Source organism: Wyeomyia smithii, chromosome 2 (assembly GCF_029784165.1).
Source record: "Wyeomyia smithii strain HCP4-BCI-WySm-NY-G18 chromosome 2, ASM2978416v1, whole genome shotgun sequence".
NCBI lineage: Eukaryota > Metazoa > Arthropoda > Insecta > Diptera > Culicidae > Wyeomyia > Wyeomyia smithii.
Genome location: NC_073695.1, coordinates 177,484,399 through 177,511,765, shown reverse-complemented (window position 1 = coordinate 177,511,765; position 27,367 = coordinate 177,484,399). Strand labels below are relative to the sequence as shown.

General features: G+C 39.1%; 2 protein-coding genes across 2 annotated transcripts in view; one reads left to right on the top strand and one right to left on the bottom strand.

The window, feature by feature from the left end:
• Positions 1-221: 221 nt before the first annotated feature.
• On the bottom strand, positions 222-3,751 carry LOC129721001 (phenoloxidase-activating factor 2-like). Its single transcript, XM_055673019.1, has 5 exons — positions 3,612-3,751; positions 1,375-1,499; positions 1,152-1,312; positions 879-1,084; positions 222-824 (listed from the first exon to the last, which is right to left on the bottom strand). Exons 1-5 carry the CDS (start codon positions 3,672-3,674, stop codon positions 273-275), a joined length of 1,107 nt encoding a protein of 368 aa, XP_055528994.1. The 5' UTR covers positions 3,675-3,751; the 3' UTR covers positions 222-272.
• Positions 3,752-5,186: 1,435 nt separating this feature from the next.
• Positions 5,187-27,367, top strand: part of LOC129721000 (uncharacterized) — a 29,608-nt gene continuing 7,427 nt past the window's right edge. Inside the window, exon 1 of the mRNA XM_055673018.1 lies at positions 5,187-5,433. Coding sequence (XP_055528993.1) covers positions 5,298-5,433 — 136 coding nt within the window. The 5' untranslated portion in view covers positions 5,187-5,297. The remainder of the gene's footprint in view (positions 5,434-27,367) is intronic.

Sequence of the window (27,367 nt, the reverse complement as noted above, 5' to 3'; positions counted from 1 at the left end):
GTGGGAATCCTCCGGATCGTGTTTGCGATTCCTTCCACGATTCCATCACCGTGTTAAACAAGCAACCGATTTGGAATTTAACGTGAAATCTGTATCTGACACTAATAACCAGCAAAACGTATCTGCGTCATCCGAATCAATCGTCAATCACGAATAACAAGGCAAACTGGTGAAACCGGTTTTTTTAGCATATGCGAAGTGATATTTTAGTAATGAGAATGTTTTTCAATAAATACTTTATCTTTACACCTATCAATTTATGAGATTGTGCCTCATGGGAAAGTTGACGTTTTCGCATCAATACCCAAAGCAGTCATCTTATTCCGAATCCACGGAACAAATTTAACGACATCTGTGTAAGCTCCTGGGATCCCTTTTTGGCCGCACCCGATACCCCAGGCTACAATCCCTACTTGGTAGTATCGGCCACTGTCTTCAGGAATCGCGCAAGCTAGTGGAGCACCTCCGTCTCCCGTACAAACGTCCACATTTTCTTCTCCTCCTGCGCAGGTATAGCTATCATGCAGTTTGAATCCCGATCCCAGCCGTGTGGACTGAAATGCGCTTTGACAGGGCCCGTGGGGAACAACCGGTACTTCTACCCGGCGAAGAATATTCTGCAGTTTACCTTGCTTAAATTTGTCTTTACCCCATGCGCCGGTGAAGCATTCCTGGCCATCGAAGTTTGTACCGGCCGGTGGTAGACAAATGGTTTGCACATTTTTATTCGCAGTGAACGGCTTGTCAAACCTAAGCAGAGCAATGTTGTTGTGGTGATGCTTGTTATAATTTTCGTGGATGATTATTTCAGATGTTTCACGTGTCTAGAAAAGGAATAACAAAATATTATAGATTCATGATGTTCTATAAACACTCACCTGCGTAGCATACAATTCTCTATCGGTATTTGTATCCCATTCTCCTGCCCGAACCAAATATTTTTCGTTTTTAAAATTCACCACACAATGAGCAGCCGTCAGCGCGAGGTTCGGAGCGATCAATGATGCTCCACAGAGGTATACTTCCTTGTCTATGTCCACTACCATTTGAGTTTTCAACACCATCAACGTCCATGGAAATTCACCTGTAAACCAGTTATTGAATACGATGACTCATTTATTTACACTGGTTGATATTGTGAATACTGTTACCGTATTCCGCAACCCCTACTTTGTGTCCGGTTAATCTGTAACCAATACCGTTCTGATTTCTTTCACCACATTTGTCAAACGAATATTGCTCTTTGATCGCACTGGGAATAACGTCCTGTTCTGTGCAGCATGTTTCCAACCTATCGCAACCTTCGTCGAGTCTAGTAAAAACCGAAATGTTCAAATACCGGTTCCCTATATATAAACACTAACAATAACTTACCTGAGGTCGATAAAATCGCCATCAAGTGTGCCTGCTTGAGTTACTGGTAGCATAGGGACTACAAAGACGTCTGAACTGCCAGCTAATCGGCACTCATCCTTCTTTACACATTTTCCAATGCATTCCTACGAAGCAAAACATGCAACATTTTTTTAAATTTTCATTGCTTTAGATATCTTCTGCTCGCATCATAGTAAAGTCGGGTTGTAAGTAGGGTGGTTTACCGGTAAAACAAAAACCGGTAAAACCGATATTTTTTTCAGTACCGAAATACCGGTATTGGAGAGGCGAAAAAACCGGTATTTTAGGTATTTTTCTTTAAACTGAAAAAAAACTTGTTACAATATTCATACATCATTGTTAGGCTAATGAATGCTACTCACTTAGGTAGGCTTTACAAATCACAAATTTACAAATTTTGTTATCAATTTGTTTGTTCTGCTCGGATTCAGACGATGTGTTTGTGTGTATCGATAATATGTCAAAAAACTTCATATCAATGAAGCAAAGCATTTAATTTTTAAGTAGAACAGCTACTCTCTTTACACACTCATACTTACAGAGGCAACCAAAAATTATGAAAATCATAGTTTAAGGCACAATCATGTCAGCGAAAAAACGCAAGTCATTATTCATTTTGTGCTATTTAAAAGTAAAACTAAAAAAAAAAAATAAATGAATATAAATTTGGATTAAGAATTTATTTTTTGTTGATAAAAAGTGTTTACAGGATGAAAGAACTGAAATTTAAATAGTTGTAGCATGATCAAAGCTTCGTCGCCCGTACGGCAGCGGGCTTTTATTAGCAACTAGCTGAATGTACCCGGCCTCACTCGTGTAAAAGTTTCTACTTTTTCTATAATTTTCTATATTGTTCTATAATCTTTACCAACCTCTCATTTCAAATATTTATTTCTATTTCAGTTACAAACTTGTTCATATGCCACATTTTTCGTTTCTCCATCAGGAGCTAAAGTTGATAAAATAATTATAATAATAAATAATTTGGACGAACTGTGTAAAGAGCATCGAACAGAATAAAGAAGTATTTATACGAATCATTTGGATTCGTAAAAAGTCAATTCTGGTCTGGTCGTGATTTCTTTTTTTTTTTTGCTTCATTCATATACTCTTCTCAACAGTTTCAAATATTGTTTTTCTACGAATTTTAAAGTTATTCACTAATTTGAAACTAAGTTTTGCGATGTGAAAGAAAATTTAAAAAAAATCAGCATGTTTGTTTTGTTATTACATTAGTTTCGAAATTATGTTCTTCGTAATCATATCACAAGATTCATCCATTGGAGTTTTTCAAACACTGTTATCCAGTGTTGTATCTGGATCGTATACCACAAGAGATCAAAACAATGGTCGCAGAGGTCCTAATCTTACAAAAAATCTGGATCATGGAGCATAGGTACTCATAAATGCAAAAACATAATCATGCAGCGACACGTCCATACATAGATGTAACGCTAAGCTAAGCAAAAACTAAATTTCAAATCAAAATTTATGAAGGTAACGTCTTCGGCAGTGGCTTACTTCGGCAGGTTATTGCATAAGACGCGACAGAAAACCGTAGTACAGAGAGAATGACTTGCGTTTTTTTTTCGCGGACAATCATCATTACTTCCCCAAACTATGATTTTAAAAATTTTGTAGTTGAAAAATTAGGTTCAAAGACCACGAGTCCAGGGGTTTGTATTAATCCGAAAAAGATGAAAATACCGGTTTTTATTTTTATGAACACCGAAATACCGGTTTTTTGAAAAGTCGGTAATACCGACCACCCTAGTTGTAAGACAATGACTTTTTGATAACTGATGTTTGTACTAGAGAGACGTCCAAGTTGATGATTAAAAAATTAATTACCACGTCCCGCAGAAATGGCTTGTTACCTTCACATATTATTCATAAATCAATCAGAGATTCACGGGAGTCGTCGAGAATCGAGCAAAAAAACCAATAGCAGTTGTCAATTAATTTGAAATTATATATGTAATTGATTGTGACGAGATGACGAACAGTTTTACAGAACTTTGTTAGTCCGAATCGTCCAATACAACCTAATGCATATACACAATAATACACTAATGTATACACACTTCTCGTTTTATCAATCTCATCTCACGACTTATCAATTTGTCTTACGGAACTGAATAGTTATGAAGCACCGCATATTATGATGCAGATAATTGCTCGGCTCGAAACCTGCCCGCTCTGACCACTCTACACACCTGCGAATCCACGAATCGGCCGGTAAAAAGCACGAGTGCCACTATCGGTACTAGTTTCTTCATCCCTGCTCAACAGTCGGATGTGTGTTGATCTTGGTTGAATGTAAGTCACTAACTGAATGACGGCGTGTGAGAATTGGCTAAGGCTAAACGACAGATCCCGGCTGATTGAAGAGTATCGCTGAAACCGTATGATGGTGTGCTTTACCTGTATGATCATAAACAGGTTTTCCGTGCCTGACAGATGGGTAACTTCTTCCGATATGGAATTTATTTTAGTCGCATACCTCGCGAGTTTTGGATTTCAACAAGAATCCTGATCAAAGGTAGCGTAATAGGATGTAAAAAAAGATGGCTCTTGGGTGGATAGACTAGTAATTGAAAGGGATTCAGAAAATAATAGCATTCAGATCTTTCGTATTTAAATGTTCAATAAACAAAGTCGTGTAAGTTGACGCGACATGTATTCATAACGATAAATTTCTAGTTGTGATAAGTTTAGCAATTATGTAAAAGAACTAAGTATTCAATATTGATTCATGCGCATATTAGTTTTCCAAGTTTTGAATACTTGGAGTTTGGCCGGTTTTTTGTATTCAACTTAGCTTATCCATCAGCAGATTCGTCCGAACGCTTCTAGTTAATAGTGGACAACTTGTTAGAGACTTCGCGTGCGCTTTCATGTTTGTACCCAGTATAACTAGTTGAATGTAACATTCAATAACCGTGCAATGTAACTGTGAGATATTCAAGCGGTTTGTTTCAGGTATCCTTGTGCTAACAGACGGTTTAAAAATGCCAAAAATACAAAATGGTAATCAGTAAGAAAATGAAACTCAAGTCTAAAGTCGATAAAGCAACAATTGATCAGTTTATTGTTATAATAATGAAAAAGACGCTTCGAAAAATTGGAGGTCAAAATTATTATCTACAACTTTGCCGAAAACGTCACACCGATTAAACAAACTCTTTTTGCCCTGAAAATATTTGTAATCATCAATACCTTCCCAAAATAGCATTTTTCAATGGCTTCTCAAAATGTCAGTCGTGTTCCAAAAAATAAACCCAATAGCACAAAATGGAATTGTTTGCCTATAGAAACTTCTATGCAAAGTTTTAGCCTAATAAAAAATGGTCGATTAAATTGGTTGTTAATTTTTCGTGGATTTGCTCTACTAGCAATAGCAAATAGCATTCTCACTTCATGAACAATGGAGGAATGATGTTTACACAAAATTCTTTCCAAAGTAATCGTTGGCTTTTTGTTTCATAACGGTTATAGATTACCATACACAAAGCCTGGTAATGTTTTCCGTATGAGAATACTGAGTTCCCAATATATTCTAGAGGTGACCCACCCAATCAAAACTGATTTCAGACTTTTATTTATAGTAAGTGATGTTACAGAAGTAATTAAAATTAATCATGATCATGAAGCACACACAATGTTGAATAATATTTTGATAGTAAGTTCATCCACTCTATGATAAACTGCTCAACTGCCAAAATTGACATCTCTATCGTGACATGACGAGGTTCACAGTTGATACGCATTCTCCAATACTGATTGTTTTGGAAACAATAGTCTGCTAGAGCTTTATCACATCTTAATCACAAGAGCGCGGTTAATCGAACGGTGTGCATTGGGTTGTTAGGCTTGAGTAGTGAAAACGAATTGGTTGCAGAATGTCCTCCTACACACAGCTGACTGACGAAACATTTCCGGCAAGCCTTCTGATGGAATTCGATATGCTGGACGATGAAATTCCCATCAGCCCACCGAGAACGCTCGAACCGGATAAAGCGAGCACTGCTGCTACAGGTAAGTCTTTAAATAACAGACGGCCTCAGTATAAGTTCTATTTATTTACATTTGTTATTTAAGTTCCGTAAAACTTTTGTGTGTTATGGTGTATGTAGAATAGAATCTACCATCGAATAAATTGAATATGAATTGAACATGTAATTGAACTGAAGGTAGTAATATTAAATGAAAGAGAAAAATTGAAAACATGTTCTCTCGTACATAACTGAGAAAATCGAACATCATATGCTTAAATTATTATTTTTTAATTATCTTCCAACCAATTAAAGTGTAACGAATCCTATTAACGATATTGCCATCTCGAACCTTTACACAGTTGACTTCGTGTATGTCTGCAGTGTTTTTCTAGTTTGTTCCTCATTCATTTATAGTTTTATTTTATATTTACCTTGATACTAGCCTTTGTTCATTGATATTGAAATATTTTTATGATTATTTTTTTGAAAAAAGTCGAGATATAAAAATGAGCTCAAAAGCTAGAAAAATCGACAACCAATAGCACAAAACATTAGAAATTCATAGTGTTTATAGTCTCAAAGTTTAGCGACAGCAATATTCTTCGCAGGAAAACAGACTTATAGTCATCGAATCTGTTTAAGTGGGACCGTTGTTTATGTTTGTTTACGATGCGTGACGTCACCGTGCTATGGTTCCATAGCTTTTCTTCTTATACCCTAATTGGTTTAATCTTCGATTGCTGTTCACAAGCTATAAAACATACGCCAACTACAAGTGTCAATTATTATCTTCGGCAAACTCGTATCCGTCCCGCCTTCAATAGTTTTAATCAGAATTTTGCCGGTTTTATCTGTTGATCATGAATAGAAATCATTGATCCGGGTTACAGATGGTCGAAACGATGAAATTACTATTATCTCAACTGTGCGCTTGTTCTGAGTTGTTCGAGATTATAACAAACAGCGCTTTCTTGGCTAGCTGTGGATTTATTTGCTTGATATCGAGCAGTCCGGTTTTTTTCATAAAAGATTAGGTGGTAACTACAAACCCAATGCAGTTCGTGTCCCGCTGTGTGCAAACCGTGGATTGATGCTATTGATCTGGAGCATTGAAGGCTGGTATGGAAAGGGGTACTGTGGTGCTTATTACGGGAGCCACCTCACGATGAAATCAGAGTGAACTGAACAAAATCCTATTACGGGACTCACGTAAGTGAGACAAACGTCGCAAAGTGACATCTGCCGCGAAATCTGGGTTATTATGAGTGTCATATCAGTGAAGTGAGGACGGAAAAAGCGACGTTTCGCGTGGAATTATTTCACGACCATTTTGAACGGTGAAATGATTCCACGAAGATGCCATAAGTCTTAAAGTTGATTGATTTGTGATCTAATGGTAAAAATTGGATTCATTCTTCAGTAACGAAACGAATCCGAATTTGATCCGTGCCCTAAAGCGGTAAAATTTTCATTTATTTTTGCCCGATGAAAAAAAAATTGCAAACTAGTTCAGGAAATTTTCGATACCGGATAAAACAGTTTTTGATGCTGAATGTCTTAGAAATGCAGAACACGTCAAGATCTGGTGTTATCTAAAGAAACGATTTTTTTTTTTTTTTTTTATGGGGGGATTTGTTAGTAGCTTAAGTATTTATGATAAATATTAGTAAATAATGAGTATGTGTGTCCAATCACAAATGGTGACTTCTCAACACTGTTGGAAATTTGTAATTTTAATTGTTAGGATTTGTTTGCTTTCGCAGTTAGGACTTATAATTCGTAGGGATTTAAACCTACTTGTCAGAAAAGGGGAAGTAAACTTACAACTAACTTAATTGCTAACTTATTGGCTATAAAGAGAGCTTATCGTAGCAATTGAGGATTGCAACGATTTTTGTCGAAAATTGTTAATAATTTTATTTGACATAGCTTCTAATGGTTCAACACCAGTAAGTCTATGTAATTCGAGTGTACCAAACCAAGGAGGACGCTTCAAAATCATTTTCAGAATTTTATTCTGAATCCTTTGAAGCGTTTTCTTCCTTGTTGAACAGCAACTTGACCAGATCGGTACAGCATAAAGCATTGCTGGTCTAAAAATTTGTTTGTAAATCAAAAGTTTGTTCTTTAAACAAAGTTTAGAATTTCTGTTAATGAGAGGATATAAACATCTCGTATATTTGATGCACTTGGCTTGTATACTCTCAATGTGCTCTTTGAAAATAAGTTTTTTATCATAAATTAGTCCCAAGTACTTAACCTTGTCGGACCAACTTAAAATAACCCCATTCATCTTGACAACGTGATTATTGTTTGGCTTGAGGAAAGAAGCCCTAGGCTTATGCGGAAAAATTATCATTTGAGTTTTAGAAGCATTGGGAGAGATTTTCCACTTTTGCAAGTAGGAAGAAAAAACATCTAAACTTTTCTGCAATCGACTGCATATGACACGAAGACTTTTTCCTTTTACGGAAATGCTTGTGCCATCGCAGAACAATGACTTTGTGCATCCTGGAGGCAAATCAGGAAGATCTGAAGTGAATATGTTGTACAGGACTGGACCCAAGACTGAACCTTGAGGTACACCTGCTCTGACAGGAAATCTATCAGATTTTGAATTCTGATAGACAACCTGCAGAGTTCGATCAGTAAGATAATTTTTTAAAATTTTGATTAGGAAAATTGGAAAATTAAAAGTTTGCAATTTCGCAATCAAACCTTTATGCCAAACACTGTCGAATGCTTTTTCTATGTCTAAAAGAGCAGCTCCAGTGGAATAACCTTCAGATTTGTTAGCTCGTATCATATTAGTAACTCTGAGCAATTGATGAGTTGTGGAATGCCCATGGCGAAATCCAAACTGTTCATTTGCAAAAATTGAATTTCGTTGATGTGTGACATCATTCTGTTAAGAATAATTCTCTCAAACAGTTTACTTATTGAAGAAAGCAAACTGATTGGTCGATAACTTGAAACTTCAGCTGGGTTCTTATCCGGTTTTAAAATGGGAGTAATTTTTGCATTTTTCCATAATTTGGGAAAATTTGCAATTTTGAAGCAGCAATTGAAAATTTTTACTAAAAATTCCATTGTGCTCTCAGGGAGATGTTTGATTAGTATATTAAAGATTCCATCGTCACCAGGTGCTTTCATATTTTTGAATTTTTTAATAATTGATTTAATCTCATTCAAGTTAGTTTCAATTATTTCTGCAGGTAAAAAATTCTGGGAAGAAATTAAATCAAATTGACGTGTGCCTTCATTTTCAATTGGACTCACAAAATTCAAATTTGAGTTATGAACACTCTCAAACTGCTGAGCAAGTCTTTGAGCCTTTTGTTCATTGGATACAAGAAAACGTTCACCATTTTTTAAAACTGGAATAGGCTTTGAAGGTTTCTTAAGAATCTTCGACAGCTTCCAAAATGGTTTTGAATATGGTTTCAATTTTTCAACTTGAGTCTCAAAATTTTGATTTCTCAGAAGAGTAAATCTATGTTTAATCTCTTTCTGTAAATCTTTATAAATAGTTTTAAAAACAGGGTCACGAGAACGTTGATATTGACGTCTGCGGACATTTTTCAAACGAATTAGAAGTTGAAGATTTTCGTCAATTATTGGTGAATCAAATTTCACTTGAGCCTTTGGAACAGAATAATTCCTGGCATCAACAATTGCACATTTGAATGCGTCCAAAGTGGAATCAATATTCACTTCGTTTTGCAAATCAAGCTCATTATTGAAATTTCTCTCAATATGAGTTTTGTATCTTTCCCAATTAGCCTTGTATAATTAAAAACAGAGCTCATAGGGTTTAAAACTGATTCATGTGATAAAGAAAAGTTATTGGAAGATGATCAGAATCAAAGTCAGCATGTGTGATCAAATCACTACATACATGACTTTGATCTGTAAGCACCAAATCAATTGTTGAAGGGTTTCTTACAGAAGAAAAGCATGTAGGACTATTCGGAGACAAAATAGAATAGTATCCTGAAGAACAATCGTTGAATAAAATTTTGCCATTGGAATTACTTTGAGAATTATTCCATGAACGATGTTTAGCGTTAAAATCGCCGATTATGAAAAATTTCGAACGATTTCTGGTGAGTTTTTGTAAATCACCTTTAAAATAATTTTTGAGCTCGCGTGTGCATTGAAATGGTAAATATGCTGCGGCAATAAATAAAATCCCAAGTTCAGTTTGAACTTCAATTCCCAAAGTTTCAATAACTTTCGTCTCAAGATGGGGAAGAGCACGATGTTTGATTCGGCGATGAATAACAATTGCAACTCCACCGCCGGAACCCTGAATCCTATCATATCTATGAACCACGTAATTGGGATCATATTTTAATTTTATGTTAGGTTTCAAAAATGTTTCAGTAATAATTGCAATATGCACTTTATTTACTGTTAAAAAGTTAAAAAGCTCATTCTCATTGGCCTTCAATGAGCGAGCATTCCAATTTAATATTTTAATTGTTTTATTTTAAATCATTGCTAAATTTTAAATTAGAAACAATTTTAATAGTAAAATTTGTGCCTATTTGAATGGCTTCAAACATTGATTTTGCCTGCAACATGGCGTTCATAAGATCGAACATTGCCTGTTGCAAAAAAGAAAGTTTACCTGCCGTAATAGGCCCCAGGCAGTTGACATTAGAAAAAATATTTTCGGCAGCAATATTAGCTGGAGTGATAGGTGTACAATTATTTTCTAGCCTGTTTTGCTTACCCATATTAACGGTAATTTTCGAACTACCAACACTAGGCGGTATAATGTTCGAACTACCTGTAACCTGTGCATAAGTTAAACGGGTATGCAAAGGAGTAGGTAAACTATGCGTCACTGGTACGCTTGGAGAATTTTGTTTTGAAGTTGGTTTTAATTGAGAAATTGAATTTTGTTTACCTTGCCTTGCCTTAACAATTGCTAAACGGACTGGGCATTGATAAAAATTTGACATATGGTTGCCGTTACAATTCGCACAGCGAAAATTTTTACTCTCTTTCACAGGACATGTGTCCTTTTTGTGAGAAGAGTCTCCACAATTAAGACATTTTTGGTCCATGTTACAGAATTTGGAACCATGGCCATAACGTTGGCAAGTACGGCATTGGGTGATATGCTTTTCACCTCCGCCATACTTCCTATAAATTTCCCACTTTACACGCACATTATACAAAGCATGTGCTCTTTCAAAAAATTTTAAGTTGTTAACCTCATTGCGGTTAAAATGAATTAAATAATTAACAAGGGAAATTCCAGTTCTCTGACTGTTTTCGCCTCGTGATTTTTGTTTCATTAGAATTACTTGGGTAGGGGCTATGCCAAGTAATTCTGTTAAAGTAAGTTTGATCTCATCAACGGTTTGATCGTTGGTGAGACCTTTCAAGACAACCTTGAACGGCTTGGTGTTCTTGGTGTCATATGTAAAAAATTTGTACATCTTGTCAGTTAAATACTGAACAAGACGATCACGACCCTTTACTGAGTCGGCTAATAAGCGGCATTCACCTCTACGGCCAATTTGATAGGTAACTTTAACGTCAGAAACAAACGTTGAAAGTTCCTTTTTGAATATATTAAATTCAGAAGAAATAGTTACCACAATAGGTGGAACTTTCTCCTTTTTTAAAGATTTTATATTTTGTATAGTTTCGTTATTAATAACTTCCATTTCACCAGCTTCTTGCTCAGGCAAAATATCAAAAGGATTGTCACTACAGACACTCGATGTGTCAGAAAGAGATGCCTCTCTTTTCCTCCCCGCAGCGATGCAAGGTTTCTTTTTCCGTCCAGCCATTTCAGGTGATACGAAAAAAGTTAAAACAAATGTTAAATTCAAAAGTAGGTAGTCTTGAGAAAGACTGATGGGAAATAACTTTCAGGTAATCTTTAAAAGACACACTGACAAAACACAAACTTTGAAGCTATAGGCAGTCAAAGACCAGTCCACAAGCAACCGAAAAAACGTCTGATCTGTAGGACAGTTCAAGACGCACTGATCTAAAAAAACGATAAAAAACGACTTTCTGGGACTTGTGTCGTTGCGAAACGACTATGATGCAATCGTCGTACATTTTTAGACCTATTCCCGATTCCGCCTCAAGTGAAGTAACAAAAATCACCTCCGTGGAGTGAGATTGACAGTGAAGTAAAATTGAGAATAGGACAAGTGAAATGAGATTGTTTCCCAGCTCAAAAATGTCTAAGTCCCAGAAAGTCGTTTTTTCTTGTTTTTTTCAGATAACACCAGATCTTGACGTGTTCTGCATTTCTAAGACATTCGGCATCGAAAAAAATGTTGTTGAACGGAAAAAGCGACGTTTCGCGTGGAATTATTTCACGACCATTTTGAACGGTGAAATGATTCCACGAAGATGCCATAAGTCTTAAAGTTGATTGATTTGTGATCTAATGGTAAATATTGGATTTATTCTTCAGTAACGAAACGAATCAGAATTTGATCCGTGCCTTAAAGCGATAAAATTTTCATTTTTTTGCCCGATGAAAAAATGCAAACTAGTTCAGGAAATGTTCGATACCGAAAAAAAACATTTTTTTGATGCCGAATGTCTTAGAAATACAAAACACGTCGAGATCTGGAGTTATCTAGAAAAAAAAACGACTTTCTGGGACTTGAGGATTTTTGAGCTGGGAAACAATCTTATTTCACTTGTCCTATTCTCAATTTCACTGTCATTCAGTCTTCAATTTCACTGTCAATCTCACTCCACGGAGGTGGTTTTTGTCACCTCACTTGAGGTGGAATCGGGAATAGGTCTAAAAAAGTGAAGTCAGCGTGAGAGTGAAATATATTTCACCGTGAAGTGACTCCCGTAATAAGCACCTTTGTGACGTTTTTCTCACTTACGTGAGTGCCGTAATAGGACTTTATTCACTTCATTCTTATTTCACCGTGAAGTGACGCCCGTAATAAACACCATTGTGTATCACATCGGTCACATGGTCGCAGTGGTCCAAATCTTACAAAAAAAGTAGGAGGGTGGTATTCAAGACACGACCGCATGACGTTGGACTACGGTATTCTTTTATTCCATTAAAACAAATAATAGAGAGAATTGCAGCTCTAGTATTTGCTGCAATTTTATCTAACAGTGCATTTCTGGATGCTGAGACGTTAAAACGTTATAAATAATAATATATACTAAAAGAATGGATATCTTTTATTTAATCGCTGTCATTTCATACATATTCGAATCAACCCTTTGTTTGCTGCACTACCAAGACAATCATTTAATTGAGCGAATTGGTAAAATTTTCCTATCTAAGCAAAAAGCAAACTTTACGAAACTATCTGAAATTGGAGCCCAGAACGATTCAACCGAAAATTTTAAATTTGAAAATTGTTTGACATTTAATGGATAAAACTCATGCTAGGTTTGTTCCAGCCCAGCATATAACTTCATGTATTTGAAAAAAAAAACGTTTGGTTCAATAACTCAATATAGCAAGAGCTCAATCACACGTTTTTCGGTAGTTGTTATCAAGGTTTGGGCGAGTGACAGGAAAATATCTTAACTTCTTCAGTTGTGATTTAGAGCATTTCTAATTGTTTTGTTATTTTTCACGATAGCGACAAGTTTGTTTCTTTCTCTGTGTGCGAGAAACAAAATCAAAACCGCGCACCGAGAAACAAAAATGAAAATTTAATGAATGCTCATTGAGAAAACTTGCAACTCTTTTTACCAATAACTTATGATACTCAAAAGACTCGATGAATAAAGACTGGCTGAAGAAGTTAAAATCGCTGCTGTAAAATCAAATTCACAACTGTGTTCGTTAAGACGTTTTAATATTTTCAATGACAATAATAAACTTCGATAAACACCCGCTATAGTTATTCACACACATGCTTCTCAGAGCCGATGTAGTCTAGTCATGTGTTTGTTTTCTCCTAGAAACCTATGCACCATATCATCATTTCATTATGGGTTGAGAGGATTCAAGTTTAGTCGCGGCCTGTACACTTTGTGAAGTGCACAAGTGAAGAATTTACGACGATTGCATCATAGTCGTTTCGTTTCCATCACTGATCAGTGAAGTGAGAACGGAAAAAGCGACGTTGCGCGTGGAATTATTTCACGCCGCTGGAATCAGCCACCGCTGCTGATTATACAAGACCGGCCTGGTGGCCTTTCACTTGTTAACTGATGACTGCTATGAGACGACACAGGCTATTATATAGCCCAAAGCAAAAATCCATCCGCGAGCAAACAAGAAGCGAACTTGTGATTGGTTGAATGTGCACGACATTTAACACAACTTTTAACTAGTTTAGTATCGAAAACATATTTAAATTATTATATAAAAATCTTGCGCAATATTTCCCCTATCAATCAAGCCATTGGTGTTTAGAATCTGTTCAGTGGTAATGATAAAAGAAGCATTTTAAAACGGTGTTGAAACACCTGTTGCAGCTACCGAAAGCGAGCTCGTTATTGGTTGAAAGCTGTGAGACTGTTTACAAAGTCAGATCGGTTGTATCCGTTAGTGTCGACTGTGCTTGTGAAGAGAGGTGGTGATTGGTTGCTCGGTATGATTTAGACAATCGATGTGATTTATCAATTTTTCAATAGTGTATCTCGAACAAGAGGTTATTTTTGTTACATAAATTCAACCGTAAAAGAATTTCTGATCGGTTGATGCCAAAACCTCGAAATTCTGAAAAGAAATGACTGATATATCAGCGCTCAAAACCTGACCACTTTTCCCTGGTTTTCCCCGGTTGAATTACTAGATTTTCAAATTCAGGTGCCTAACTTCGATATAGACGTTAGTCCAACGTCAAAAGCACCATTGTGTCTGTAGTGTTTTTTTTTTTGTTCAAACATTTATTTGAAACATCACAAGCGTATCGTTGTTGTTGAATAAGCACCAAGAATTCCTTCTAATGCGTCTAAATCAGAATTGGTTCTATTTCCTCAAAAACCAAAACCAACAATATACAGTTTTGAAGTAGAATACTTCTCTCAGGAAGTTCGGCTACATAGGGATGTGAAATGAAAATCTAAAACCGAAAAAAGTGAAAAATATGTCCAATTTCAAATGCTAATAAATCGGTTAGTATTCGATGGATTTCCTTCGTTCTTGCAGCAATAGATTGGAAAATCTTCTAAGATTCTCCCTAAAATAAGATAATTGTAATTTTATTATTCACACTATTGTACTATTGAATATAGTTATGCCTTGTCAAAACGAAAAATTCGACCTCTGATTGGTCGTTATATGCTTGCTTCCCAAGCACGGTCGACAGGATCATATACCTTGCAATTGAAAACATGCTATTTGGCCTATATAAGAGCCTGTTTCAGCCGGAGCCGCTCACAATAGTTCTAGACAGCGACAACAGCAGTCGTCCTTCCTTAGCAGCAGCACTAGCCCTGTGGTTGGTCACCACGTCTCAGGAGCAGCGCGGTTTTTCTCAGCGTGTGTCGCCAGACTGCCATTATTCCCCCCGTGTTGGGGCAGCATGATGATTGCCATCAGGAAATCCAATTTTGGAAATCAAAATGCCTTTTTCAAGGCAAATAAACAAGTCATTGAAGGTTAATAATTTTTGTCAACGCAAGCAAGCATTCTGTGTTGCATCCTAGCAATTTAAATCTGTCGCACCCGTCCAATTCACTGAATATAAAATATCTTCCACAGTGCATGTTGTCCGTGTATCTTGATTCCCCCAATGTTAGGGCAGCTCAAAAGTTGTAATCAGTATTCGATTTTGTACCGCAAAATGCTTTTTTTAAGGCAAATAAACAAATAATTGAAGGTTAATAATTTTCTGGCATCAACACAAGCAGACATTCTGTGCGGGACGCAATCAAATTTTGTTGTAGTTGTCTAATTTTTACTTTTACTTTATTTAGTAAACCCCCCACTGTAGGGGCAGCGCAAAGGCTGCGATCAGCATAACCAACCTTGAATAACAAACTGCCCTGTTAGACCGCATTCATAAAGACAGTTAGTTCGACTATGCAGAGCTAATATGAAGTCGATTCAATCAATCAGCATAAACAGAATTTCGTCGTCTCTCAGCTGCCAAGTTGCAACATGATGCAACACGCAACAGCGAGCAAACGAAATCGCTTGATGTTACAAACCGCAATAAGATACGGGTTAAAACCGTTGCGTGTGTGAGAGCACCATCGGTGTTTGTTCGCTGGATACAAAAATCAAATGCGAATTGTGGAATAATTCGTCTAAAGAACATAAAGAAATGGTAAACCTGAACTGAAAGGCGTGGCCTATTACGTAGCACCCTTCGGCTATAAAAGAGTGTTTCTGGGAAAACTAGCTATATTCATTAGTCGGAAGGTGAACTGGATGGACCGTCCACAACGTTGACAGCAGTAACAGCAGATATCGGCACTCAGCAGTAACAGACCATAGCAGCGGGTTGCGCCTGTGGTTGCCTTCAAATTAAACAAACCACTTGCCCTGTGGTTGGTCATCACGTCTCAGGAGCAGCGCGGTTCTTCTCATCGTGTGTCGCCAGACTGCCATTATTCCCCCACTGTTGAGGCAACATGAAGATTGCCATCAGGAAATCCAATTTTGGAAATCAAAATGCCTTTTTCAAGGCAAATAAACAAGTCATTGAAAGTTAATAATTTTTGTCAACGCAAGCAAGCAATCTGTCGCACCCGTCGAATTTACTGAATGTGAAATAGCTTCCACAGTGCATGTTGTCCGTGTATCTTAATTCCCCCAATGTTATGGCAACTCAAAAGTTGTAATCAGCAGAAGATTTTGAACCGCAAAATGCTTTTTGAAGTAGAATACTTCTCTCAGAAAGTTCGGCTGCATAGCGATGTGAAATTAAAATCTAAAACCGAAAAAAGTGAAAAATATGTCCAATTTCAAATGCGAATAAATCGGTTAGCATTCGATGGATTTCCTTCGTTCTTGCAGCAATAGATTGGAAAATCTTCTAAGATTCTTCCCAAATGAAGCTAATTGTAATTTTATTATTCAAACTATTGAACTATTGAAAATAGTTAAGCTTTGCAAAAACGAAAAATTCGACCTCTGATTGGTCGTTACATGACTGCTTCCCAAGCACGGTCGACAGAATCATATACCTTGCAATTTAAACTATACTATTTGGCCTATATAAGAGCCTGTTTCAACCGAAGCCGCTCATAGTAGTTCTAGACAGCGACAACAGCAGTCCTCCCTTAGCAGCAGCAGTGCAGTGGATACCAGCGATATACAGCCACAACTGTGGCATGGTTATGGATAGCGTAGCAGTTGCAGCGGGTATCAGCATCCATAGCAGCTGATGCAGTGAGGCACTGTGCGATAGCGGGCACTAGTAAATGCATTCAATGAAAAATTGACTCATTTTGACAACACATGAGCCGTCTAGTTTTGAGTGTTAAATCAGATTTTCACTGTTTATTTTATCACAAGAAATACTTTATTCGCACTGTCCGTGATAACGCCAAGATGTGATCGGTGTCTTATCCGATAGTGAATCGAACAACAAATTGTCCTTTTCAGGATGAAATTAAAAACCGGATGATTGAAGAGTTAATATTTTCTCTTGAGTTATTTTACATCTTTAAATTTGTAAAAGTTATAAATTTTACTTTATCTCCGTGTCTCAGAACGTACTAAATTATGTTTTCCATCAGCACGGCATCCGAAAAATTTTAATTATCTGTATAAAAATTAATTTTTCGCATAACCAAAATTTCAAAATTGTTACGCCCCAATCATGACAAGCAACTTACTATATTATTAAAAATGGTCAATCCTTGTTGAAGCGCAAAATTCGATTGATCTGATTAGTCAACGTTTATGTACTAGAAAAAATGACTGACATGCAAGCAGCCAGGTTATCTTTCTTGTAAAAGTATTCTACTTCATCTTGCGGTCGTGGCTTTGCACACAACCCTCCTGTGATTTTTTTCCTTAAAATTCTATTTTTTATTGCATTTTCACAAGTCCAATAAAATGTGCATTTGAGGTGAAAAAATTCATCTTCCTTCTTTCTCAAGATTCCCGGCACCATCGATACGGGCATAGTATCGTCCAAGACGACATGAATGATTACGTCTGGGGTACGTTTTCTTGCTGTCTTTGTCGCGTACGCTGCAGTTTTTGGCACATCCTCGGGATTTCCTTCAGTTGCTTCTCCGTGTTCTTCGGTCTGGATGCTCGCTTGTTTCACGACCCCTGCCATCAGGATTCTGACCATTGTACCCAGCGACGAGCCGAACTTCTTGGCCAGCTGGGGCTGGCGCCAATGTTGTTCATGGCGGCAGCTTCCAATTTTGTCCGCTTGGCGGTGCATTTTCCGCTACACCATTATCCCTCCATCGTAGAACCGAGCAACCATGTTAACAAACGTAGTTCTCTTGTGGCCGGAAAAAGGTGCATTACCGCCTGTGATTTTAGATGCCATCCAAGCATCTAGAAGATGCGCTCCCGGGGTAAGCTCTATTCCGCGACCTTCATCGTAAACAAACGAAAACACACTGAGTATGAATAACAATCACAAAAAGGAGAACAAAACAACACATAGCCGTTTGTCTCTAGTGCATGTGGCGGAAAACGTGACATGAATGTAGTCCCGCCATTTATTACTCACCGATTAATATGTCCAACATTTGTCATTTTACCTCTCCCTTCGAAGAATTTTATTCTTCTTGCTTAGAGTAACTAGTTTTTACTCATGACGTAAAAATAGCTTGGAGCTCCAAAAAGTTCTGGTTGGTGCTGGGACTATCCGGATATCCAGCCTCGGATATGCTACAAGAATAAAAAAACCAAATCAACAGGATATCCGGATATTATCCGAAAGTATCCGTATCCGAACATAGTTTAATCAAACTTATTAACATAGATAGTAACGAGGGGGTGGGGGTTTGCGGAAAAAGCCATGTTTTGTGTTACGTTGTATTTGAACGAGCCTGAGAAGACAGAAAAAAAATCCGGATACCCGGATCACGAATATATCCCGTTAAAAGTCCCAGCACTAGTACTTGCCAGAATCCTGAACATTTTTGCTAGTTTCCGGACAGAACAACCTTGCTCGACTTCCCCTAGAGCATCCGCCGCATTCCCCGGGGATTGTTAAGTGTTCTGCTGCTTAAGTTTCTTTCGACATATTATGGTTACATCCACGCGAAGCTATAACCATCTGTTAGTTGTTTACTATCAAATCCGCTTAGCAAAAGGTACAAACAAGTGAATCTATCATAGCTTCTGTAATAAAACAACTTAATTTACGTGTGTTTGCCTTCTGACACTGGAGAATCAGCAAAAAAAATACTTTTGACGTAGGACTACGTCTATCTGGAAGTTAGGTACCTGATTTTGAAAATCTAGTAATTCAACCAGGGAAAAGTGGTCAGGTTTTGAGCGCTCATATTTCAGTAATTTATACATGCAAAAGTTGGATGGTGCGAAACCAGTACAAAATTATGCGCTTTTAGCGCAATTGTTGATGTGGTTTGGAACCAGTACAATTATTGCGTGTTGGGCGTGACGCAATTAATGCTCTAGCGTTTTTTTTAATGTATTTGTCACCTCCAAACTACTACACCTAAACAGTTTCAGCTGGTATCAAGCAGCTTCGCAAAGCGAGCGAGAAGCAAAACCTATCTCCTCCTTTCTGTTTGAGAACGAGACATATGCTACGCTTCTCAAGTCTTTTGCACACACGCTTTCCCCTAAGTAGCAGCAAGCACGCATCGACAGTATGAGTGAGACTAACAACACTGACATCTAGTATGTACAGCACGGGTGTCTCGCTCATTTCGTAAAGCGACGAGACATCGTCTTGCGCGTCGCAACCCGAACCAAAAAAAGAAGCGAAAGAGCAACCTGCAAATTTTATGTGACGTATCTAGTCTCGTCGCACGTACATGGAAAATCTACGAGCAAGAGAGAAAGAACAGTTACTCATACACTCGATGTGAGAAATAAAGTGTCGGTATTTGATACATATTCTGATTTCAATTTATGTCAATGTATTCGCATCGCAGTACAACTGTTGCGTTATGCGTTTCACACATTTATTGTGCGCTTTCTGTGCAACATTTGTGCGAATCGGGAAGACACAATGATTGTACAAGACTTCAACTTTTGCGTGTAATCACGTTATCGAGGTTCCGGCATCAATCGATCAGAAATTCTTTTACGGTTAAATTTATGTAACAAAAACAACCTGTTGTTTGAGATACACTATTGAAAAATTGGTAAATAACATCGATTGTCTAAATTACACCGAACAGCCAATCCCTACCTCACTTCCCACGCACAACCGACACTAACGGATACAACCGATCTGACTTTATAAACGATTTGTTGTTGTTGTTGTTGTTGTTACTTTCTGTATTCGATGCTTTTATACTTCCCTTGCTATTCTCTTCTCTTCTTAACTCCTCCCTGTTTCCAACTAACTGACGAAACCTTGATATAAAAGGTACCATCGGAACATTTCGGCCCATCGATTCTCTGCTAGCTTGTTGAGCAGTACGCTACGGTGAACCCTAATATGGGTAAATCAAAAACAAGTTCCAGTACGGGGAAACGGTCTCGGCCTGACAATACACCTGATCCCGCGGCTAAAAAGCTTTTGGCCAACAACAGATTCGCTGTCCTGGAAAACGCTACGGATCCCAAAGTAGTGAAGAAGTAGAAAATCCCGCCTTTCTATTTGAAAGGCTTCCCGGAAGGACTACGTGAAACAATTGTGTTTTATATCGACAAAGGACTGAAATGCACCATCCACATGTGCATTGAGGGATACAAACTGATGGTTCCGTCGTTGAAACATTACAAGGCGGGGCAAGTGATACTGCAGAAACACGAGGTGGAATATTTCTCCCATGACATCGAAGCAGAAAAACCCCTCAAGGTTGTTCTCCGCGGTCTTCCTGACATGGAAGTTGACACCGTGTTGGAGGAACTGAAGGCAAATGGACTCAAACCAATCCAGATCCACAAGATAAAGCGGCACAACAGAACTCGGAAGTACCGTGATCAATTATATCTCGTAAACCTGGAGAAAAATTCAACGTGCCTGGCGGACCTGTAGTCCATTAGAGCACTTTTTTACATCATCGTATCCTAGGAGCGCTACAAACCAGTGCATCGTGACGTCACCCAATGCTCTAACTACCTGCTGTTTGGACACGGGACTAAAAATTTCCATATGGCCTACCGTTGCATCAAGTGTAGCCAAACGCACACCCCGGATGCCTGCTAGCTGACGGGGACCGCTGGTGTGCGCCAACTGTGGGGCTGCCCACAAAGCAACCAGTAGAACGTGCCCGAAACGCGTGGAGTTCATCGAGATTCGTAAGCGGGCCTCCACCAACAATCAACCAGGTCGCCGAAAGATGCCCCCAAACAACACAAAGGAGTTCCCTGCCATTGGCTCCCGGCACCCCATACCTTCGCTAGCCCCGCTACCGCTGAATCCAACCACCAAACCAGTCACAGCTACCTCTACGTATGCTGAAGCAACTAGATCCGGCAGCCGTTCACCCCCACCAGGTTTCCTAGGGAACTCGTCCGCAATGATTTTCTCCCAAGCTGCAACTAGCACAACTGACAACGAACCCATGCTCACCATGGAGCAATACGTTTCACTGGTCGTGGAATCTATCAACACTTTTCGCACTTGCAAAAGTAGAGCTGAACAACTGCAATCTGCGGTGATGATCGCTTCCAAGTATGGACCGTGAAATCATCAAGATTGCTAACTGGAACGCTCGCTCCATCAGGACCAAGAATTACAAGCTTGTCGACTTCCTCAAAGTACACAAAATAGACATTGCTATCATCACGGAGTCGCATCTCAAACCTGAGGTGAACATCTTCCTTCCCGATTTCCGATCCGTACGGCTGGATCGAGCATATTCTTCTGGAGAAGGTGTGGCTATCGCTCTTCGGTTCGAAATAAACTGTTATCTTCTACCTAAAAGTCATCGAGGCCGTGGGATTGGAAGTAACCACTGGATTCGGTCCCGTTACCATCATCGCAGCCTACTGTCCCAAGCAAGTCAACGTAAGGGACGGGTCGGCAACGAACCTAAGAAGCGACATCATCAAACGGACTTGGAGGCAGGGGCAGTTCATCATTGCGGGTGACCTCAACGCAAAACACCAAGCCTGGGGCAACAGTCGACGCAACCAAAACGGCCTGATTCTCTTCAACGACCTATAAGTAGGTCACTACAACATCCTAGGTCCAGCCGCTCCCACCCTGTTGAGCAGATCCAGAGTACATATCTCCAATATTGGCAACATCATCGACTCGGTTGTTCACCAAGAACTCGGACCAAGAACTCAGCTCAGCTCCCAGTGGTAGTCGAAGTTGGACCCCCTGCTGACCGATTCCAAGTCTTTCGGCGTAACTACCATCGAGTCGATTGAGCGCGGTTCCAGCGATGTGTGGACAACGCAATTGACTACAGCGTCCAGCTCGAGTCCTCAGAAAACATCGACCAGTGTCTTCAGTCCATCGATGAGGCATTATCCCTGGCCCTGGATCTACATGTGCCGGCTTCCAGTCTGGTGAGTAACTCTCTGGACCTAGACAACACAACCAAACGATGTATCCAATTCCGTAACACTATAAGACGACAGTACCAGCGCTCTGGCCTACCTTACCTGAAGACCAATATCAATCGTCTCAACAAAATCATCAAAGCCAGGTTGGTGGATTCAAGAAACGAACATTTTTCTCAACATCTTCGTTCCCTCCCAGTCCGTGGAAAGCCGTTTTGAAGACTTACCAAAATTTTGAAATTCAAACCGAGATCTATTCCCACTCTATCACCCCCAACACCAACCCCCGGTCATTTCCTATTATCAGCATCTGAAAAATCCAATGCACTTGGTCAGCATTTTGTCAACTCTCACAATTTGGGGCATGGAATAGTTAGCCCGCACGAGCATTCCGTCCAGGAAGTAATAACTAGAGTCGTCGATCTTCCATCAATCATTCCCGATGAATCTAAAACATCTGCTGATGAGGTGTTAGCTGCTATCAAGCGCACCAAGAACATGAAGGCCACCGGTGTCGATGAGGTCCTCAATCTTGAGTTGAAAAATTTGAGTCGAGAATTTTTTGAACACCTGGCAGCGATCTTCAATAAGTTTCTGGAGCTCAGCTATTTTCCGTCTCGCTGGAAGCTAACTAAAGTGAACTAAAGTGAAGTCCCATCAGCCTATTATCGTGCATCTCGAAGTTGTTCGGAAAGTTGATTCTTGGTCGCTTACTGGAATTTGTTAACCAGAATAACATTTTCCTTCCAGAACAGTTCGGGTTCGTTCACCATCGTTCACCAGCTCACTAGAGTTACTCAGATCCTAAGGCGGAACAAGTCCGGTAGTAAAACATCTGCCATGGCATTGTTGGACATCGAAAAGGCGTTCAAGAGGCGTTGACCTGGTGTTTAAGCTGCAGCGATTCAACTTCCCGATCTTTCTCGTAAAGATCATCAAAAATTATCTGTCGAACAGATCATTCCAGGTCTTCCTCAACAACATTCTCACTGATACGTTTAACGTAGATGCTAGGGTTCCACAGGGTAGCCTTCTTGGTCCTATCCTGTTCAAAATATTTACCTCAGATGCTCCTCCTCTTCCGGATGGTGGCATCCTGTCTATGTTTGCAAGCGACATTGCCATTATCTACAAAGGTCGAGTGATTAGAGCCTTGACGCGTATACTACAGGAGGGCCTGAATGTTCTGTCCGACTATTTCAACAGCTGGAAGATCTGCATCACTGCAGCTAAGACCCAGGCTATTATATTCCCGCATTCAAAATCAACTCGACTTGTTCCACCTGCCAATGTGAGAATCCATCTCAATAACACTCCCATCGAATGGTCGAGTGAGGTTGTCTATCTTGGTCTCTCCCTGAACCAAAAGCTTTTATTCTGCTCACACGTAGAGAAAATTGATACCAAGTGCAACATACTGACCAAATCCCTCTATTCTCTCATTAATGGGAAATCCACTCTTTTCCTCACCATCAAGCTTACCGTTTACATGCAAATAATTTTACCGGTCATAGAGTACGCTTTGCCTGTCTGGGAGGGCTGCGCTAAAACCCACCATCTTAAACTTCAGATTGTTCAGAATAAAATATTACGTATGATCCTAAACACCCCTCCGAGGACACGAATCCTGATATCCATCGCCTGGCTGATCTCCAGGTGCTGGAGGATCGGAGAACAACATCGTTGACTAGGTTCAGAGAGTCCTGCGCCAGGTCACCTCACCAGATCATTCGTGAGCTGGTACCATAGTTTTAAGTTAATTTTAAGTTAGTTATTCGTAGTTAAGTAGGTTATAAAAAATTATTTTTCAATTAAAAATAAATCCCATAAAGGATGAACTGTAAAATTCTACACAAATAATGTAAATCTATAGAATTAAATAACCAGCAAACCTCAAAACAAAGATGCAGAGCCTTAAAAGGCTAAACATTATTATGTAAACCGTATGTAACCATATAAAAATATAAATAAATATACTTTGAGTTAAAAAAAAATTCGGCCTATCATTTTTATCCAAACCCGTACCAGTGACATACAGACGCTAGGTGCTAGCCGTTTGAAGGAGGAAAGATAAAATAGTACCGGTTATCTCGTGCAAGGTCTCACCCGTAACGCTGGTGGCTGTTGGTAGTGCATGGCTACTGCAAAAGTACTAAAATGGCTGGAATTCTGGCCGGAATAACCAGAGAACAAGAATCATCGGCAACTGGCACATTTTAGTGCATCAAAGTGTTGTAATAGAAGTTTTTCTATAATTTTCCATAGTTAATTGCATTATTACCAACCTATCACTTCAATTATTTATTCCTATTTTAGTTACAAACTTGTTCAAACACCACATTTTTCGTTTCTCCATCAGGAGCTAAAATGAATAAATTTGCAGGTGAACCAATCCTCGAGCAAGAGACATATAATTAACAGTGGAAAAAACACTGTGATCCTGAATCTACTACACATTGAATAATAGATTGTCCCTGTGGTTTATTTTTAGCAATAGGAAATGCAATTCTCACGGGAATTGAAGCCTCTTAAAATTTAACGGTAGATCTGAAGGCATAAGTGGTATCCTTGACATGAAACTGTGAAAACTGTTTCACATTCGCCCTTTCCTATTAAGATTGTAGCTTTAATTATATTTTTGAGCTTTTTTCTAACCTTGTTCCGTTGCAAAATTTCTTAAGCATTCATTTAGACACATTCAGTCCGATGAATAAATTAAAAATAAATAAATAAAATTTCGGGGAGTCGAGATACCTTAGCAATATGATTGGAGATCGTTCTTTGATTGACAATCGATGCGAAGGCATTCAGCTGGGTCGAATGAGTTAAAAAATCCTATAGAAAATAGATGGCCTCATCAGCATCTTCAACTGTATCGATGGACTTATATCCATTCACTGAGCCTGGAATCATACGAAGTATGATCCTTTCCACATCATCCTTTTTTGCTGTAAGGATTGCTCTTTCTCGTAACCAGTTTACGTTCAGACAATTTTCAGCAATCACTTGATCAATTCCATCGATTGATTCCACTACAGATGCTATCAAGTTAAAAAAGTTTGGTGGAAATTTGATGCAGCCGGAGATACCAACTGCTACTTGCCCTTCTCCGATTCCCAATAATTTTTAGCGAAGGTTTAAGTGTACTTATCTCCCAAGTGAACTCTAATGTTCTGTTTCAAAGTGACCTAAAAGTGTTTGTACAAATATGTGTATTGGTCATAGTATTTTATATCAGCGTATTAAATATATTTAATTTAGTTTAATCACATGCATCTAAATGGAAGAATATTTCAAACATGCATAGATCACATTTGTTTGTGTTGATTTCGGAATAATGGAAATACTACCAAAAAACTTGATTTTCTTGAGGGGTTCTCCTCCTCCTCTGTGGGTTGCCCCTCCTGCTTTCAAATATTTCTATGACCACCTCCTTTATACAAAGAACTTGTATGCCAAGTTTGGTTGAAATCGGTTCACGCATTCGAGAGTTATGCTGGAACATACATACATACTAGGGTGGGGAAAAATGATCGATTTTCCAGAACCAAGTTTTTTTTGGTTCCTTTTGGGGCTCCACACAACCCTAAACTTACCGTGAGTCGATTGGTTTTATCTCCGCTTGGCGCATTGCATTTCATATTTGTAAGAAAATTTATATTGGAAAACCCACCTTTTAGCATTTACCTTTCTAGAAAGCTCAATAATGCTCTAAGAATGCACTACATTATGTTAAAGTATAGTATTTTAGATGCCTAACAACTTTGCAGAAGACACTGAAGAACTAGGATGTCCCTAAAAAGAGCTATAGCTGTTCAAAGTTGAGTATGTCGATTTAAATGCAGAAAATCTTGTTTTCTGCCAACATTACCAATGCACCGCATAGTGGTCCACTCTAGAGCAAATCACGGTCAAAACCTCAAACTCATTTTTAAACGATTGGAATTGAAGAATTACGGTTTTCTAACACCCTTAAACTTATTCCGTAATAAAGTACACTTCATATATGTAATCTTTCTGGTTTTTATAGATGAATTATTTGTTATTTCTGTCCATTTTCATGCTCTTTTCGTAATATTTCTGTAACCACTTGACCAATTTAGCCCCATCAACCGTCAAACGAACGCAATTTTAGTCTTCTTACACTCTTACTTACTTACTTTACTTACTTTTAAGGCGACAGACCGATTATCGATCCAGTGCCGAATCCAGAATACGTCGCCATGTTCCTCGGTCTTGGGCTGCTATCCTCCAATCGCCCCTAACACCTATTTCGCGTGCATCCTCGTCGACAGCACACATGCAACGAGTGCGGGGTCTACCTCGAAGTCTGCTAAATATAGCCTTCGCTTGACGCTCATCCGGCATTCTCGCTACATGCCCAGCCCACTGAAGCCTGCCGTGTTTTATCCGCTTGACTATATCCGCCGATTTGTATGCCTGGTACACTTCATGGTTCATGCGTCTACGCCAAACACCATTTTCTAGTTTGCCGCCAAAGATTGAACGCAAAATCCTACGCTCAAAAACACCAAGAGCTCGCCGATCAGCCTCTTTCAGCGTCCTTGATTCATGGCCGTAGAGAGCCACCGGAAGAATCAGTGTTTTATAGAGTGCAAGTTTAGTACGGATTTGCAGACTGCGGGACCTTAGCTGGTTACGTAATCCGTAAAAGGCCCTGTTTGCGGCTGCTATCCGCCTCTTTATCTCACGGCTAACCTCGTTGTCACATGTCACTAATGTTCCCAGGTAAATAAATTCGTCGACTACTTCAAATGTTTCCCCATCTAGCACCACCGCAGCACCAACCTCCGACGGACTACCACGCACTCTGCCAGCCACCATGTATTTCGTTTTGGCAGAGTTTCTGACGAGCCCCAATCTCGCAGCTTCCCTCCTGAGAGGTCCGAAGGCCTCTTCCACAGCTCTACGGTTGATATCAAAGATGTCGATATCGTCCGCAAAACCGAGAAGCATGTGCGACTTCGTAATGATGGTGCCGCCTCTCTGCACACCAGCCCTCCGTATAGCACCTTCCAATGCGATATTGAACAATTAGTTCGACAGCTCGTCACCCTGCTTCAAACCATCTAACGTCACGAACGAGTCCGATATCTCACCGGCTATTCTGACGCTTGATGTAGAACCTTCAAGGGTGGCACGAATCAGCCTAATCAGCTTTGTTGGGAAGCCATGCTCAATCATAATCTGCCATAACTCATTTCTCTCGACTGAATCGTACGCTGCCCTGAAGTCTATGAACAGATGGTGCGTCTGCAAGTTGAATTCTCTAAATTTATCGAGGATTTGTCGCAAGGTGAACATTTGGTCCGTCGTGGAGCGTCCCCCTCGAAAACCGCATTGGTACTCGCCAACAAAGGTCTCATGCAACGGCCTCAGTCTGTGGAACAGGATGCGG